General features: G+C 36.7%; 2 protein-coding genes and 1 long non-coding RNA gene across 5 annotated transcripts in view; all 3 read right to left on the bottom strand.

The window, feature by feature from the left end:
- LOC148063724 (myomegalin-like) overlaps positions 1-5822 on the bottom strand; it is a 41902-nt gene extending 36080 nt beyond the window's left edge. The window contains exons 1-3 of the mRNA XM_087811960.1: positions 4865-5822; positions 2776-2822; positions 2629-2696 (exon numbers count right to left, since the gene is read on the bottom strand). Coding sequence (XP_087668086.1) covers positions 2629-2696; positions 2776-2822; positions 4865-4893 — 144 coding nt within the window. The 5' untranslated portion in view covers positions 4894-5822. The remainder of the gene's footprint in view (positions 1-2628; positions 2697-2775; positions 2823-4864) is intronic.
- A 1193-nt stretch (positions 5823-7015) lies between these two features.
- On the bottom strand, positions 7016-8256 carry LOC148063723 (uncharacterized). Of its 3 annotated transcripts, none has more exons than XM_087811950.1 (3): positions 7752-8256; positions 7425-7651; positions 7016-7368 (listed from the first exon to the last, which is right to left on the bottom strand). In XM_087811950.1, the coding sequence occupies exons 2-3, from the start codon at positions 7627-7629 to the stop codon at positions 7133-7135; spliced, it is 441 nt and encodes a 146-aa protein (XP_087668076.1). In that variant the 5' UTR covers positions 7630-7651; positions 7752-8256; the 3' UTR covers positions 7016-7132. The 3 variants fall into 3 exon arrangements, with proteins under 3 accessions (XP_087668076.1, XP_087668078.1, XP_087668079.1); XM_087811952.1 differs by having other exon boundaries at positions 7757-8256; XM_087811953.1 differs by having other exon boundaries at positions 7425-7631; positions 7752-8255.
- Positions 8257-8957: 701 nt separating this feature from the next.
- LOC148063722 (uncharacterized) lies at positions 8958-12978 on the bottom strand. The gene is made up of 3 exons (XR_015713534.1): positions 12128-12978; positions 11573-11613; positions 8958-9489 (listed from the first exon to the last, which is right to left on the bottom strand). It is a non-coding gene; the product is annotated as an uncharacterized LOC148063722 (long non-coding RNA).
- Between the last annotated feature and the right edge of the window lie 184 nt (positions 12979-13162).

The raw sequence follows: 13162 nt of genomic DNA, 5'->3' as shown, positions 1-13162 counted from the left end.
ATAAACCCTTTAAACTTACAATACATTGTGATAAAAATAAATTGTTCAGTCAGGTTAAAGATCATAATATATAGTAATATAGCTTTTATTCCTTAAAAATATAAAAAAAAATTCCCTATAATGTAAATTCGATTTAAAATGATATATTAGTACTCAAAAATATTTTACAAATGTTTTTGTTACCACTTTCAAATTCCAGAAACAACAAATAATGACTATTCAGTTAGCTAGCATGTATACAGAGCTAGCTGCTAAAGTTAGCATGCCTTGAAAAATATAAAATATAAACTATAAATAGCAAACCATCTACCAGCCATTATTTGATAAAATAAGAAGAACAACTTTCAAATGACTTACATGTCAGTATTAGTCAGAATTGTAGGAGTAAATCATATAAGTTTACTACAAACAAAACTGTGACTTCCTCCAAGCATCGACTTCGTCCAGGCTAATAGAAGTTAGCTTAGCCTTTGTTAGCTTAAGATAACAATAACACTGGGCAGTAAATTTAAGTAGGTTGTTTATTTAGTTAACAATAATTAATAGTACTACTACTGCTAAGAAATATTAACAATAACAACCATAATAATTGTAAAAATAACCAATTAAATTTCTGAGAATTGACTTTGTAATTGAAAATGAAGGTAAATCTTTGGCAGTTAGATTAAGACAGATTCCAAAAGGTGGTCACGAAGAAGACCATGAAACTGGAGACCTGGAAGCTCTGCACCCACGCTGCTATTAATAGAAGGATGTCCCGGGTTGAAAGAAAATATCCGTTCATCCCTCTGCAAACCTTTGACATGGGTTAACATACTACATGACATGAATAAACTATTCCATTCAAGCTTCTGCACCTAAAATCCTCCTCCATCATAAACGTAGTTTGATGTGCAGCAACATGGGGAATTACTTCATCCGTCTCTCGTCCATTTAGGTGTCCAGTTACATGTTGCTGCTAAATAATTCAGGGTAAAGACCTGCCCGGCGCCAAACTCACTCTACAAATAACATTAGGGGGTGACATCATATATAACAGTGTTTTTTTTCACGCCGAACGTGATATTTCTCAGACGGCTGGTGTTGCGTGCAGGAGTATTTGTGTATGTCGAGTCGACTCCTCGCCAAGTGCAAATGTGACACATGCAGGACGGAGCAGCAACGAGGCGCTTGCGTGACACTTGGAATCACCTCCTGCTTATGGTGAGTTGTTTATGGTAGTTTGAGCACTTGACTCGTAGTCTATTTATTGTATTTGTGAAGCACTGGTTATACACGATGATGCTTCTGCGTGAGAAGATGTGTCTGATTCATCGATGAGAACACTTTAGTATTAATACATTAAAGAATATGTCATACTGCTAAGAAAGATTAGTGTTTGTGATGTCTGTCTTTACATGAAATACTTTTATTTACTGGTCAATTAAAAAAATAACGGTGAAAAACTAATGAATGCACTAGTTAAAACCTATATTATCATCAATATTTCTGAACAAAGACACTAAATTGAGATCATGAAGTCATTTTTATAAAATAAAAATTCAGCTGACTATAGAGTACTAGACAAGAATGTGATTACATATGTATGAAAGTAAATGTGTGCCATCAGACTTTGAATAAGAGTTTCTAAAACTGAACTTCTACAGCATTAAAATTAGACTTTGATTGAAATAGAAAAAAGACGTTAAATCCCAAGCACAATTTTTTTGCTGTGAATTCTATTAATGCCTGAATAAATTCATTGTAAAACATTTGTGTAAAAAATCTGTATAAATAATTTTATGTAAATAAATGTAATAAATAAATAAATAAATTCCTATTCAAAGTTTGATGGGACACATCATATATGATACATACTAATATTTTAGGTTTGAATTGATTTGTTGCCATTACATCTTCAACCTATTTTTTATGTATATAATATATAACTGTAACTTATTAACTTTATTTTAATTCATTTAAAAAAAGGCATCAACCACATATTTTCAAAAACAGGAACTAGACAAGCCATCAGTTAAGAAAAGTGTTAAAGAAGTATCATGCAAAGATACCAAAGAGTCTTTTAAAATCCTTTTTTTTTTTTTTAAGTAAGTGTTATTTGTAAAGTGCTTTTCTCAGGCTAGGGTCTTAAAGCGCTTAAACAATCAAAAACAATGAATAGTTAAAATTCATGCTTTAAAAGGCCAAGACAACATAGGGACAAACACAACATTACTAATTTGAAGCAGTTACCCTTTTTTTTAACATTTCAAAAGCACATGGTTAATGTATATACAGCGGACAGGTATTTAAAAGCTATTTTATTCCATATGTCTTCTCATGTCCATGTTGTGAACAAGTAATGACGGTTGTGTGTCGCGCCATTCACTGCCACCTAATGGTCAACTGTTGTAAGTGCAAATCAATTTTCAAAAAGCATAAACTAATAATAAAAATATTGATTTTGTGAACGTTTGTTGTTAAGTAAAATGGTCTTGTTTCACTGCAAAAGAGTCACTTATTATAATCCATGCATGATAGGGTTGATAGGGATCATTAACAGTAACACTTACTGGGAAACTAATCCTGTAGATATACAGCCAGGATCTTTTTAAGCTTATAAATAATTATACAAACATGTTCCCTCACCTGTTCAAACTGCTTGAGCGTGTGAGGCTGAAGAGGAGGAGAGTTGTCGGTGTCGTCACAACACAAGTCTAAACCAGAGAAAGAAGAAAAAGTTACAAATCAGATGCTGATTTTAAAACATTAAGCTTTATAGAGAACTTCCTATACCTGTCATGTGACTTGTGTTCTTGGACGACGTTTCCTCTTCCTCAGCCCTGTGAAGAACCAGACACGTTATCACTCGGGTCGAAACACAAAAGCACTTAAAGAAATGAAGCCCCTTGTGTTTTCAGATCTAATTTGCACCTCTGTGGGGAGTAGGGGGGAAGGTATAAAGGGAATCTCAGCTGGAGACATCTGGAGGGACATTTGCCATCAGACTTCGGGGGTTTACACGACAGAGACAATAAAAAGTGAAAGACTACGGTGGGTGACCAAAGTAGCACTCACGGCCCACACGCCTCATTCCTGTCTCTCGTTGGTCAAAATCCTCTGACAGCTGAAAATGTACAAGTGTTTGCTGCGTGACATGTGCTGTCCATGCAGCGACCAACACTCCCATCCCGCTTTTGTCCGCCGTGGTGTAAAAATGTAAACATATTTACTGTTATTATATAAATATCAGTGATGAATGTTCTGGTATGTAGGTGGAATAGCAAGCAAAGCTGCAACATGACTCACACAAACATGACTCACTGAGCAGAATCTTTCTGAAGTATAAGTGGTATTTACTGCAGATCTTTACACTCTTCTGGAGGAATACAACCATGTCAAATGAAAGTGTGCTGGTCAGGTGAAAGTGGAATTAGGCCAACGTTTGGAAATGGAACTGAGAACGGGGTAGATCATTTTACTTCACAGAAAGGAAGGATCACAGAAATAGCATGAAGACCAAGTTAAGGCATCATGGACGAACAAAACCTAACCAGGAAAATAATGTAAACCTAGTATATACCTGTATATATTTTAACTGTGTAATGTTTTTGATTGTTAAAGCGCTTTGTGACCCTGGTCTAGAAAATTACTTAACACTTTTTTACTTTAACTACTTACTTACTTACTTGTACCTGATGCATGATGAAAATTATTTTAAGAAAAAGAATTTTAAAAACATACTTAAATCAAATGCATTTTACATTTCCAAAAATAACGGCAAAATAATTATAGAAAATTTGCCTTTTTTCAGTTATGAGAAGATCCATCTTTGTAGCATCAACTCAACATTCATTAAATAAAAAGTAGATTAATTTGATGACCTATTAAGATAGGATTGTTTAAGACAAGATAAGGAACAGAGATTACCAATGTCAACAGTAATATGATTTAAAACTGACATGCAACAAATACATTTTTTATTTATTTAGTTCTAGACATGGAAAAATTGTAATTAAATATCTATAACTGTTTGTATACTTACGGATACAAACAGTTTTTGTTCCACTGGTCACTTGTATTGTTAAACAAATGATTTGCCCCATGCATGATACAGTTTCACAACAGTGGCATTAACTATTAAAACCCTTTTCAAACCTTAAAACAAATGTGTACAAATATATTGAAACTGTGAGTTTAAAAAAAGAAGTTCGATTAAATATATCAGCTTCAACTTAAACAATGGTGATTAAATAAACAACTTTTTAAGCTCATCTTAAAATGATTAAGGGGCCAAAAATGGTCCCTACAAATTGTCCCCATGTCAGCCTTTGGATTGATTGATTGATTAATTGATAAAACGTTGATACGTCAGAGATATACGGGAGGTTGAACGTGATTTCATAACCAGAACAAAATAAAGAGTATTTTGTCGAGTTCAGTTTGTACAGTAACAAAAAAAACCCGCCAATCCATTAGACACACTATATCAAGCCAATTGACGAAACGTAGTCACGTGAACCGAACATATACATCTTTAAATATCCTCTACTATTTTGACACTATAGCTGCAGATCTGAGGTATGGTGACACTGGACAAACTCACATTTCAATCTGAGATGCTCGAGAAATCCAGGACAGAGCGACACCGTTTTGTTTTTTTGCGCTAGTGGCCTCAATAGCTGCACCGATGAATAACTCATGTGAGCCGGGCCTGGGATGGAGCCTCGCGCTCACAAAAGACACCAAACCTCTGACCGGCGGGTCATCTTTAAACCCCCCTAAAGATGGTTCGATGGTTCGATGGCGTGTATTGTCGCGGTGTGTGTGTGTGTCTCCCCCCCCCACGCCCCCCGAAAATACAAGGTCCGAATCGCCGCCTCACCTCTCACTCTCCGGCGAGCTCCACTCCATGAAGACTGCGGTGACTCAGACCGTCATCCAGAGCCTCTTCCTCGAGACCCCATCCTTCTCCGGTCCGAGAGAACCCCCAGGAACACGCTGGTCTTCCGCTGCGTGGGTGAGTGGAGATGAAGGAGGAAGACGCTGCCAGAGAGACCCCATCCCACTCCAGAGAGAGACCCCTGGTGTCAGCTGAGAGGCAGACAGATCCTGTCGTCACAATGAAAACAAGGCTAGGATAATAGAAAAACACCTCTTTTTCATGAAAGATGGGTATGAAATTTAAAAAACGTTTTATTATATTGTTGGGCTCTCTTGGACACTGTACCAAAATATATATAAATAATAATGATACAATGTAATACGCATAATAATAGTAAAATAATCAAGCTACTATAAATTTCTCTTAACTTTATTAAATTAGTTTTGATGCTACATTTGTCACATTAACGTTAATGACAAATCCAAATACTATTTGTTTATACTGGTCTTTTTCAAATTCCATTATGGGAAAGGCAGGGGACACCCTGGAAGGCTCGCTAGTCCAAAGCACAAAGACAGCATATTTGCAACCATTGTGTGTCATTTAACGTCTTTATTGTTTTTTTGTCTGTTGTCAGGGAGGACTATACAACCACGAAGACCCAGGTTAAATAATACTTTATTGAACTTAAAACATACTTGTTACTACAGTTGTGTATATTAAGAGTACTAATGTAATACAAATAAATGTGCTGAGCATTGAATGTGCTTCTACAATGGACATTTTAAAATCCTAAAAATTAAAAAATCGTCGTGAATATTTATGTAAAACATTTTTAATGTATTGCTCTTTTATGGCTTTAAAACATTTGAATTCATGTTATTCACTTTTGTTAATATGAAGCAATTTTAACTATACATGTAATTTATCTTAAATTTCTATATTCTATATTGGTGAGAATACTTGAGCCTCATCGAAAATCCCATTTAGTATAAATAGACATGTATAAATATATATATATATATATACCTTTAAATGATGACTTTATATATATATTATATATATTATAAGTAATGATTATTTCTTCTTAATATCACTCTGGTTGATGAGAAGATTCTGTTATGTGATTTTGTGTTTCCACCACAAGTGTCTGATCATGCAAATAAATATATATCTTAATCCTTAACCTGGGAGACACTAAACCACACCGTTCATCTTGGTTTGGCTCAGAACAACACCTATGTTTAAATCAATCATTTTCTTTTTCTTCTTTTTTTCTTTATGCTACAACACGACTGAATAAAAATAAACTTGCAGGACACTTTATAGAAAAGAAACACAACACATAATGATGAATGATGTTTATTATATATATATATTTCATCTTTAATAAAGTATAAAAATTAATATTCTAACAGTTTTATTGTGAATACAATGAGTCAGCAGAGTCAATTCCTTTCATCACAACCAGCTGATGAAACATGAAGTCAGTTAATGATTTAATATGCAACAAAGTCCTGTAATGTGTGCAACAATGACAGCATTTAAGATTACCTAATCTCTCATCAGATAGTCACGTCTGTAGTGAGAGAGTCTGGGATTAAAGAGCCAATGTTAATGAGATTATGTCATTGTTTGCTTAAAATCACTGTAGCATCGGAAGGTGTTAAAAGTCAATCTGTCTCAGACCACCTCGGTGACACAGTAAAATATTATTATTTCATTTTGAATGAGTTGTTTATATTAATATATTTAAAATAATGTATGTTTAATAAAAATCAGATGAATACATATTTTATTATATAGATACTATATTATCTATATTATATATATATATATTATTCAACAATATGTTTTTATGGTACATGACTATTGAATGGTCACCGATTTGGTAAGTAAATTACAAAAATGTTGGATAGAATATGGTAAAGCACCTGCAATGATATATAATGGTCGCTAGGTGTCCCCATAATATCACTTTCTGCTTCCGCTTTGTCGTCGATGTCGTCACGCGAAATGACAACAGTTTACATCAATCATACACGCCCTGTTTGCACACATTCTGAAATGTAAATCAGAGCAAAAAAAAACATTAAAATGCTGGCAAATAACATTTTATCGAAACTGTCTAAAAAAAAAAAAGGTCCAGTACAAAGGTCATATCGGTTTAATCCATTATTTTAACCAGGTTTGTAAACTCAAGCTAAACAGTAGAATGCAAGAAGCTGCAAATATAACCTATAAATGAAGATCAACATTCAATGTGTATCACATCCTCCCTCCAAAGAGCACTTTTGGTGCTGTCCTGGATCCACAAGGTTCTGTCGAGATGACCCAGATCGCAGGGGTTTTAATGAACTCCTTATCAGCCATCTTTTTCTCTTCTGCCCGGGCCATCTCCTCCAGCTCCGGGGTCGTCTCGGGAAACCAGTCCACAATGAACTTGTCCTTGGCCTCGCAGTAGTTCACCACCACTTCCTCCGGCTGAGCTCCCAGCATCCAGTCTGGACAAGACAACAGGTTACATGTCGGTGGATCTCAGAGAAGGCGAGTCCCAAACCTGCAAAGTCGTGGATGAGGTCCTTGATGAGGTGTCCGATGATGGCGTAGAGGACGCCCAGGACGATGAAGACCGCCATGAGCAGGTAGAGCACGTAGGTGGGCAGGTGGATGGCATCCCTGGACGGCGGTATGTAGCTCTCGAACAACACCGTCCCGTCTTCCTCCTTGTAACGGACTCTCAACATATCCACAGGGACGTCCATCGCTGAGTGAAAATCTTAAAATCTTTTAACACAGTAGGTCACCTCGGGACATACTCTTCATCCAAACAACCAGCAAAGCTCTCCTCCCATTAGAGACATGTGTTATGAATTTTAATAAATACCTTACTGAGGTAGATGGTTGAATAAACTTTTCCTCTTGATGTGCAATTAAAACGAGATTTAGTTTCCAGTTTGTCGGCGGAAAGAGTGACGCGGATGTAAATCAGATAATCTGGAGCCGATTGTACTCAAGGTCACCAGGAGTATTAGGTCGTGTTACTTTATTGTGTATGTTATATGCATGTCCTGTTCTATGATGGTCTTTGTATCCTTTGTCCTTGTTGTTTTTGTTTGATCTATGTTTGTCTTTATCTTTAGACTTAGATTGTGTCATCTTGTTGTTTCCCTTTATGTTCTTGTTATTATTTTTATTTTTATTTATTTTTTATTTTTCATGAAAATAATTGCTGTATTTTCTGTGGCTATTGGAAAAAAGCAATTTAATTTTTCAATAAAGTTTTACCTTACCTTACCTTATTGTCTAACACTTACAACTCCTTATATATATACCTGAAGGTGCTGATGGAGGATCTTAAATGTTTGTTCTTTAAGTTAAACTTATACCATATACCCTTTTAATTACCCCCTATTTTATCTTTTTATATTCCCATTTATTGCAGAACACATACTTGACATTTTTTTGAGATTTTCAAAGGCAATTTAATAATTACATTATATCGATTTATCTTAGATTCATCTAAATTAGATTCAACTAGATTAGTTATCATGGTATTGCGCTAACATGAATAATTCAGTCAATTAAATCACAATAACAATGATGATAAATTATAGTTATAAATGAATAATAAAACCATTTTTCTTGTACTTAAAATGTTTAAATGTTGTCAATTCCGTTTCCTGCTACTTTTAGACTTAACTCTGTAAGATTTCTTTGTTTTATACGGTTATCTTTATTAGGGCTTCATGAGGTTAGTGTGTATTTATGAAAATAATCAATAATAAGTATTTCAATGTTTTGAGTTTAACGTTGCTCTTCTGACATTTACACAATTATTTTGTATTTTATTTTTCTGGTTTTAATCTTTATTTTATTTAATTTAATTAATTGATCTCTATACGCACACGCATGCACACACACACACACACACACATATATATATATATATATATATATATATAAATTGTCTGTGTGACGTAAGTCAACAGCATCCATGCATTAATCTTGCTGCTCACTCTAAGGCAGCAGCTCCTGACACATGCAGATACCAGAGAGGGTTAGATGGATTAGTGAAGACACAGCAGAACACTTTGTATTAACAAGATGTTTACTGGAGAGAAGCTTAAATGAACACCAAGACAAAGTTACTGGAGTGACAAACACGACGTTGCATCACTGAAGCAGCTCGTCGGGTTAAGACAATGAAATACACAAGTGTCTCAATCTAAACTCTCGCTGTTAAACTTGTACTCACAGAATAGTTTTCATTCGTAAAAATGAAATACATTTAGCATGTAAAAGCCTTAGCGTGACTACAGAGCGTATCGTTTTAGCAGCTTACATAGATGTAGTAGCACAAGACGCTGAAGCAAACGTGACACTTTGAGCAGGAATTATTTTCTCTCCTTGTAAGAAAGAAGTGATTGCACATCTCAGAGGAGAAGGAGTAGGTGGAAGATGGTCTGCTCCCTCCGTCCGGTGGTATCCTGGATGCGACCCGTCCCTCTCCATCACCATCAGCTCCTGCAGCTCCATCGTTTTAACTGGAAGATGAAGATCTTCAATGAACGCTCCACCTTCTTCCACACGTTCTTCTACTGGTTTTGGGCCAAGAAACCAGTCTGGAACGAAAGAGGGGAGCAAACTAAATAACCAGAATGTGTTGAGCGTTCTTTATTTTTAACCTTGGACTTATTTCCTCTCGTGTCTGATATTATTTGAGTCTGGTTCTAACATGGCTTCTGCCACTGATCAGTATTGGAAAAAGTGTATCGTATACTTTTTGTTTCTCTTTTGTGATTGACTGAAATGTATATAAAAATTCAAATATACACAATGATGTCTTTTTTTTAAGTCATAGTGTAATTACACTTTTTATTGCCGTTACTATTTTATGATAATGGTAGAAATAAAGGTTGCTGTTTTTGTTTTTTTACGTGCTATTTATTGCTGATCTATTTACTACGCCAACTTACTCCCACGACACGGTTCACATCTCGTTCAAGTTTTTTTTTTCTATAATGGTGTTGCAGCTACAGCAGCAAACTTGCCATCCATTCACTTGTTTATTTTTCTTCAGTGTTGAGGAATTATTTATATATTTTGCTATTTAGCACACAGCATAGAGACATAAAGTTGACAGTAAAATAAAAAACCTGAAAGTGCAACCATCACCTGAGCCCGCACTCCGCAAATGACCTTCACCCCATACTCAAAAAATGTTGCGCGTCTATTGCTAAGCTAAACAGTAAAGCTACCAGATAGCTTGACACTGTTCGTTTTGGTCATGCCAAAAATCAATGGTAATAATGTTTTGTGTTGTTTAATTGAATCTGATACAATTCTGTACTACTTTCTTTGGAGAAAATGATCAGCACCTTTAAATTATCATTTAACTTAACTTTGGCTTGACCATTGTAAAGTGGGTCTGAGACAATGTTTTCATATGAAGTACGCAGAGACTAATAATCCGGAAGATTAAACCAGAAACTGACAGCCTTTGTCTCAACAATAACTGAGAAAAAGTCAACTGCGGTGGTTGAGTGGTTTACGGCATTGCAGTTGCACTTTTCTGCCACCAGGGGGTTCTAGAAACAATCTTTTGAAAAATGAATTTTGCTTTAAAACGAAACGATTAAATGATCTGAAAACAAAAGAACAGGGGAACAAAAAATCACGGAGAGTGAAGGCAAGTAGGTGGAGAGAACTTCCACAAAACACAAAGAGGAGATGCTGAAGGACCAGATTTAGGTTGGTGGGTTCAGCAGGGTAGTTTACCTGCAAAGTCATGCATCAGATCTTTGATCAGGTGACCCACCACAGCGTAAGTAGCCAATACAACCAGCACCACCCCTATGAGGACATAGACTACATTGCTTGGCAGAGTTATGGCGTCTCTCGCTGGGGGGATGTAGTCCAGGTAATACCCCTCTTCTTTCTTCTTGGTGGTCTGGAGGAGGTCTCTTTGCCTAAACGCCAACTGGGTGAGATTCCAGGGCAGGGCTCCTGCTGTGAGGGGATTCATGCTTGGAAAACTACCTGGTAAAAAGTCTGTTTAATTGTCTGGCTGTGAATCTACTCTTCCTCATAATGGATGATGGGAAAGGAAAGCTGTGGAGCATTAAAAAAACGTTTTTCATGGGAGACCTGTTGAAGAAACATGACTTGATTGAGCAAGTGTTGCTAATCTTTGGTCTAGACTTAAACCTCCTTTTGAGAGTTACAATTTTCATCGGTGTCAAGGGGGGGCGAGGGGCGAGGTGAATATGGGACAGCCACAGTTAATAGGATTGACTCTGTCACTGAAGAATATCAGCTTCCCATCTGCGGGGATTAGAGATATGAGTGAAGAGAGGTGGACAGTAATACACCAAAGAAGCTTATACACTCCTCATATTCACATATAAATATAGTACATATTTTTCACTGAAACCAGCCTCTATCGGGTCCAACTGGCATTAATGGATAAATATAGCACAGTTTTATATTCAACTAATGTCCCATAGACTCATAATTCTCCAACATAGCACCATATTTTCACGGCTCATTTCTGTTCCACGAAAGAGATGATGGTGATAATTCAACCTGCAATCTGTGCAGATATTACTCTCAGGAGGACCAGCAGTAAAAGCCTTTTTTTTTTTTTTTGCTTTAAAGTAGAAAAGAATCTGCAAGGGGATAAAGGAGAGTTGCAAAGTGTCTTACCTTGTTTACTCAAAGTGGATTATCAGATAATAATGATGACTCTGGAAACAAACACATAAGATTGTTAGAGTGAGGGTCATAGTAGCCTATCATCACAGAGAACTTTTTTTTTCCCCAGCCTTTAATCCAGTTCTTACATTCAACCGCAGCCGTGTCCGTGTCTTTCTGCTTCTCAGCGTTCAGTTCGTAAAAACGCTTACAAATAAACCTCCATTCAATGATGGTGACGGCCACGCTGGCCAGCAGGGTGAACCAAGAGACCGGGTGCAGACCCCAGTAGAAGGCAAACGTCATGCTTGAAGGTGTCGAGACGGAATTGAAATGGAACGAGCAGAAGGTGGTGGAGAGGCGGGAGGTCGTGAGGATTCTGAGCTGATGGTCCTCGGCTGTTCTTTTGTAATCCTTGACAGGATTTTGGTGACACTTCACCACCACCGTCGACACAGAGCTGAGTCAGCAGAATACACACTGAGCTGGACAACATTTTTGAGCTACTCTATCACTAAAAAGTTACACAAGAAGCTTCTTAAACATCATTCAGTGGTAATACTTTACCTTTTAGAAGGGATCCTATCAACATCAATATAAAAAATCTCGTCCAGATGTTTTTTTAAAAGCTCTACTTGCGAACTATGGTTAAGCAAAAAAAAAAAATCCAGTCTTTCCGTTAAGTCATTCCCTTTTGGCTCTTCTAGGCCGGAGAGACCACCTTCTTGGGTTTGTCTTCAGGCTCGGCCAACCACTTGAAGTAGGCATCTCCCAGGATGAAGGTCCAATAGATGACGGTCAGCGAGGTGTTCACGGTCAGTATGGCAATGATCAGAGGGTGAAACATGGTGCCAGACTTCTTTGACGTCTTTAAATGGATTGTCTATGTATGTCCCGCGTCTGGACAGAAGTACGTATGGACTCGTCACCTCGTGGACTCCCCACCCCTCTTTGCTACTCTCTCTTTCCACTGGTCACTAAGTTTCTGTGGCAACATGAGTATAATCCTCCTCAGCCGCTTTGAAGCACAAGATAATGTCGCATCAGATGAAGGTCTACTTTACAAATACATTATTTGCCAGGCAAATAATCTTGGTTGCAATTTTATTTCCTTGAAGCTGCCGTTATAAGCACATATTTGTTTAGATACATCCCATAATGTGAATTTAATGTCTACTTGTAATCCACAATGTAATCAAGATATCTCAAGGGGGGATTTAATCCTGCATTAAACAGATGGCTCTTCAAGGAGACGCAGGGGCCATAAGAAGTGGTGACACATATGGACCTGGCTGAGAACTAAAGTCCTTTCCTGTCTTTACGACGTTTACATTAAACACTTTTTTTAATGACGTTATAACTTCACCAAAATAAGAAGTTCAAAGTATGACCAGCAGGTGTCAGTATCTGCCAACTTAAAAAGGTTCCGTTGAGTTTATAGATCGAGAGATATTTTTGTCTGAAATTATTTTGTCTAGCTCCATCCATATCAATCCATACAATCATATATAAATACATGTAAAAACAATCAAAATAGATACATCTTTAAAGGACCAAGTTACGACTGTATGACGGAATACTAAGGCCACTCGAAGAATGTGT

Source organism: Callionymus lyra, chromosome 16, assembly GCF_982586985.1.
Source record: "Callionymus lyra chromosome 16, fCalLyr1.hap1.1, whole genome shotgun sequence".
In the NCBI taxonomy this organism is placed as follows: domain Eukaryota; kingdom Metazoa; phylum Chordata; class Actinopteri; order Syngnathiformes; family Callionymidae; genus Callionymus; species Callionymus lyra.
The sequence above is the reverse complement of the archived record's forward strand: the minus strand, read 5'-3'. Positions and strand labels throughout refer to the sequence as shown.